We start from the raw sequence: 4,350 nt of genomic DNA, 5'->3' as shown, positions 1-4,350 counted from the left end.
TACCCACGCTGCGCTGAAAGGGCACCTGGAGGTGGTGAAGTGGGCTCGCGCCAACGGCTGTCCATGGCGCGCCGACACCATTCGGCTGACCAGGCGGCGCCAAAGGGTGCTGGCCTGGGCCGCTGAGAACGGGCTTGCTCTGGATGCGTGATTGGCATGTGAAGTTTTATGGTGTAAAAAACAACAAATCAGAATGCAGCAAAGGTGTGAAGAGAGCCGAGCTTGCCCATCTTGCACAGAGAGCTGAGGCCACACGCGAGAGAAGGGCGTGTGGCACTACCGTTCTCGGCGAGCGCATTAGTCGCAGGCAGGGACGCACTGGCGACCAGCGGGACAAGCCATGCCGGCCGGGTTGTACACGCCGGCCTCGTTGGGGTAACATCCGCTCGCGTCGGCGTAGAGCACGCCCACATTGGTGGCGATCGGGTAGCACCCGCGCACGTCGCGGTAGAACAGCGACATGCCAAAGGCACGCGGGCAGCAGCCCGCCGGATCCCTCTGCGCGTTGGCCGGGCACGCCGCTGTTGTGTTGTTGTTTGTGTCGTGGTGCATCACGATTTGGTGAGAAGGGTTGGTGGGGGAGCGAGGCTGAGCTGAGGTGTTGGTTGGTACGGCGAGTGGGCTGAGGAGTGGCGACGACGGTGGGCAGACACGTGGGCGAGCACTGCTGGCCAGGGGGGCAAGTGGCGCCCGCCGGCCTGTACGTGCCCTGCGCGTTGGGGAAGCACCTGATCGATGCGGACACAACAGAGGTCAGCAACCGTAAAGTTGAGCAATGTGTGTGGAATGGGTGTGGCGGCTCAACGCATGTACCCTCCGACGTCGGCGTAGAGGACCTGGTTGTTGGCCACGCGGGTCGGGTAGCACCCGCGAGCATCGCGGTAGAAGTTGATCATGTTGATCATCGTCGGGCAGCAGTTGCCGGCGTCGGGGAAGGCCCCGCCGAGGCACGGGCCAGAGGGCGGCGACTGGGCAAAGGCGCACATGATGCCAACGACGGCGGCGAGAGCCATGGCGAGCCAGGTCGGAATGTAAGCCATTTCTTGTGGTTGGTGTGGCTGTAGGCGGTTTGTTGGTGTTCGCTGAGATGAATGAATGGATGAACGAGAGAAGGCCGGTAAAAAAGGAGGAGCGAGACCAATGGGTAGCGAGGCCATCCAGGTCTACCTCCCCCTAGGTGAGTTTTCGCCTGGGCACGGATATCCAGCTGGGGGCTGATGAGACCTCCTCAATACCGGTGCTGTGCGCAGCCACGAGAGGTTGGTCGGCCGACAGCGCTCCCGAGGGCCTTTTTGCTCTTCACCGGTGCCTGCAAGCCACCCAGTCCCGCTTCTCTCTTGGCCCATTCACCATTCAAAAAGCAAACCCACGATATCGCTCTCGTGCGTGGGTCCGAACCCCGGAAAAAAACAAAAAGCACAAAAAGAAAATAATAAAAACACGCCAGCAGTTATCCATATTTATTTATTAGTTTGTCAAAAAGAAATAAAAGAAATAAATACAATACACGGTGGTGGGGGTGTGAAAGGAGGCGGACCCGCAAGCAAGGTCACGCCTCGGCAGAGCGAAAGAAGTAGGTCGAGATGTCGGCGCCCCAGGCACACCTGAGCGTCTCCTCGTCGAACTGGAGGCTGGTCACCCAATCCTCGTGTGGTAGCGTGAGGACCGCCCTCGGCTCGGCCGGCGAACGCAGATCCCACACTGGCGTCATTATCAGAACAAATCAGCTGACACTCTCTCTTCTCTAGAAAGTGAGCGGTGCGTGATGGACGGTATACCTTTAGCAGTCTTGTCGCGCGCGCCGGTGACGATGCGGTCGCCTTGCATTTGCACACGGAGGACGGCGCCGCTGTGTGCCTTCCACGACGTTACGACGGGTGGGGCGTGGACTAGGGTGTCGCCACCCTCGGGGCCGGCGCTGGACAGGGTCATTCGTATGTCGAGCAGTGACAAGCCCTGGTCGCCTCGATTGTGGACCAACCGGTGGGAGTCGAAGTCCACGCTCAGGCACTTGACGACACGCTCGCCCTTGATGCAGCTCACAGTCGCCGCGGTACGCATGTCCCTGTCCTCGAACCGTGAGTACGCTTGCAAGCGATGCCCTAAGCTGATCTCATCACCCGCCCTTTCGTGTGTACCAGATGCGAATGCTGGAGTCGAGGGAACCGGTAAACGCCACACGGCCGTCAGGCGAGAGCTGCATGCACATCACATTCGCTCTGCATGTTGTATGGCAATACGTATGTGAGGGGACCACTCCTAAGAGAATACCATGCAGCTGAGAAAAACGCACTTGTGGCCCTTGAGCAGGCCCACGACGCTGGCTTGCTCGATGTCCCACAGTCCGATCTTGCCCGTGCTGTAGCCGACCGCCAGTTGCTTGGCTTTGTGCACACAACGAACAATTCTATCTATCAGCCAATTGCAGACTGATTGTAAAATCAAATTGCAATGTACCAGCTCTGTTGAACTGGAGTGACTCGACCCACTCGAAGCTGCGAATGAGGGCGACTACGTGTTCGCCACCCGCCAGATTCCACACGTTGACCACCCCGTCCGTGTGTCCGCAGGCTAACAGTCCGTCGGAGAACTGCAGCGTTGACAACCTGTACAGACCCATGAGACCATGCTCCAGGAGCGCACCAAAGTGGGGTTGAGGTTGGGGGAACGGCAGGGGTTGGTACCGATCCTCGTACTCAAGGAGGTGCAGTTGCTTGGGCCTGGGGCACGCCTCGGTCGGGTTCTCAAAGACGACCACGTCGCCTGTGTTGAAATGGCCCGCCACCAGCCTGTCCTCGTCCGATTGGAAGAGCATGCCGCCTACGGTCTTCTTGTAGGCCGTGCTAAAACCACAAAGCGCGAGTGAGCTCACCTTGCACCACACAAAAGAGTAATCACAAGGACGCGTACAATCCGTAGGGATGAAAGGCCGAATGCCTGAAGGTGCCACTCTCCCAGTTGGCCTCCGTTTGCCTTGATTGCTGGAATTGACCACGCCAGTCCAGATCGTGCCCTGCAATCACCAGCAAGGTTGAGGCAGTTGCGTGTGCGTGCAGAAGGTCATGAGTTGTTTGCGACGCAGAAGTGGCGAGAAACGGTTCGGTGATACCTGATTCTCCTTCTGCCTTGCGTGCTCTCGTGTGGCGCCGCACAACTCGCCCCGCGAGAGATGGAAACGTCCGCTCGTACAACCCGCGCCACACTGCGTCCGTTTTTATTGTGGATTTAGATGTGACGCGTTGAGGCGACACCTGCGGGGGAAGAGTACCGTGGTTGTCAGCACTAAGCTGCCGCCATCGTTGGCTGACCACGGCCGAGGAGACCACCTCTGTGCACAAGAAGTGGTGAGCCAGCAGAAACCGAACAAAACAAAAAAATCGCACTTACCTTTGGGCGTGAGGAAAGACAAGATGTGGAGCCCAATCTCCTCCGGCAAGTTGTCCATGTTCCTTCTTCCGTTGCAATCAGTTCGCAGGACAGACTGGCGCCTCCACGCCAGACCACCCGCGGGTCGATTCTGAGTTGCCCATTCCGATAATCGATGGACGAGAGAAAACAGAAGAAAACAAATGCACGTAAGAAAATGAGGAGAAATTGAACTGCCTATTGACCCCGACAGTGTGAAGAAAGAGAAGAACCGGTTTCGCCACAGTAGGAGAGGCCCACTGCTGGCCTAGCTCTGAGGGGATGAACTCTAACGGCGAATTCATAGCCCGATTCTTCCAATTTGTAAAAGAAAATGGTACGTCCATTCTAAACACTGATGATGATGTCGGCCACCGCTCACTTGTGTCGACACCCGCGCAGAGGCAAAACTACGAGAGGGTGGGATGGTGCTGCCGCTCAATCCATCTTCTCTCGAGATCTTGAACGATGCGCTGCACGAGTTTCGCCAGATCGGTACGGTCGCCCCCGCACGGCATGCTCCCCTCTTCTGTGGCCTACGCACGCACGCAAGTGAGCTGAGCTTAAACCTGGTGTGTGCGCGATGTAGGCAAGCGTATCACTGCGCTATCTCAGACGGCCAAAGGCGCTGCCTACCGTGATACGATGAGTCGCTTGTCCATGCTGCTCGAAGAGATCCCCAGCGTTAGGGTGAGTCGTCTCTAGAGGCCTCTCTGCCATTGCTCGTGTTCGGTTGATGATCGTCCCATAATGTGCGTGTGCTGACCAACATGACCACTTTGTCTCAACGTAGTTGGAGTCCAGACGGCCAGGCCAGTTGGAATGCAAGACCATGGTCAATCTCTCCCGCTTCAAATCGCTGCAGTACCTTGAGGTCCGTATTGTCCGTCCACTCCATCATCGTGAGGTGTAGTGGTCTAACTGCTCTCTCTCTCTCTCTCTCTC

At 57.6% G+C, this 4,350-nt stretch overlaps 4 protein-coding genes across 4 annotated transcripts in view; 2 read left to right on the top strand and 2 right to left on the bottom strand.

Annotated features, from left to right (window-relative positions):
* ACA1_394290 (uncharacterized protein) overlaps window positions 1-151 on the top strand; it is a gene marked incomplete at both ends in the record, with an annotated part of 870 nt that extends 719 nt beyond the window's left edge. Inside the window, one exon of the mRNA XM_004340678.1 lies at window positions 21-151. Within this exon, the coding sequence (XP_004340726.1) occupies window positions 21-151 (131 nt within the window). The remainder of the gene's footprint in view (window positions 1-20) is intronic.
* Window positions 152-297: 146 nt separating this feature from the next.
* On the bottom strand, window positions 298-1,157 carry ACA1_394280 (uncharacterized protein; the record flags this gene model as incomplete). Its single annotated transcript, XM_004340677.1, has 3 exons — window positions 298-521; window positions 613-728; window positions 814-1,157. 3 exons carry the CDS (start codon window positions 1,155-1,157, stop codon window positions 298-300), a joined length of 684 nt encoding a protein of 227 aa, XP_004340725.1.
* A 392-nt stretch (window positions 1,158-1,549) lies between these two features.
* ACA1_394270 (Fbox domain containing protein) lies at window positions 1,550-3,445 on the bottom strand (the record flags this gene model as incomplete). The annotated part of the gene is made up of 9 exons (XM_004340676.1): window positions 1,550-1,701; window positions 1,779-2,065; window positions 2,121-2,219; window positions 2,294-2,384; window positions 2,458-2,571; window positions 2,644-2,843; window positions 2,911-3,013; window positions 3,269-3,328; window positions 3,388-3,445. The coding sequence occupies 9 exons, from the start codon at window positions 3,443-3,445 to the stop codon at window positions 1,550-1,552; spliced, it is 1,164 nt and encodes a 387-aa protein (XP_004340724.1).
* A 385-nt stretch (window positions 3,446-3,830) lies between these two features.
* On the top strand, window positions 3,831-4,318 carry ACA1_394260 (uncharacterized protein; the record flags this gene model as incomplete). The annotated part of the gene is made up of 3 exons (XM_004340675.1): window positions 3,831-3,900; window positions 3,995-4,095; window positions 4,199-4,318. The coding sequence occupies 3 exons, from the start codon at window positions 3,831-3,833 to the stop codon at window positions 4,316-4,318; spliced, it is 291 nt and encodes a 96-aa protein (XP_004340723.1).
* Window positions 4,319-4,350: the final 32 nt, after the last annotated feature.

This window comes from Acanthamoeba castellanii (genome assembly GCF_000313135.1).
Source record: "Acanthamoeba castellanii str. Neff unplaced genomic scaffold scf7180000084756, whole genome shotgun sequence".
NCBI classification, from domain to species: Eukaryota; Discosea; order Longamoebia; family Acanthamoebidae; genus Acanthamoeba; species Acanthamoeba castellanii.
This window is presented reverse-complemented; position numbering and strand designations above follow the sequence as displayed.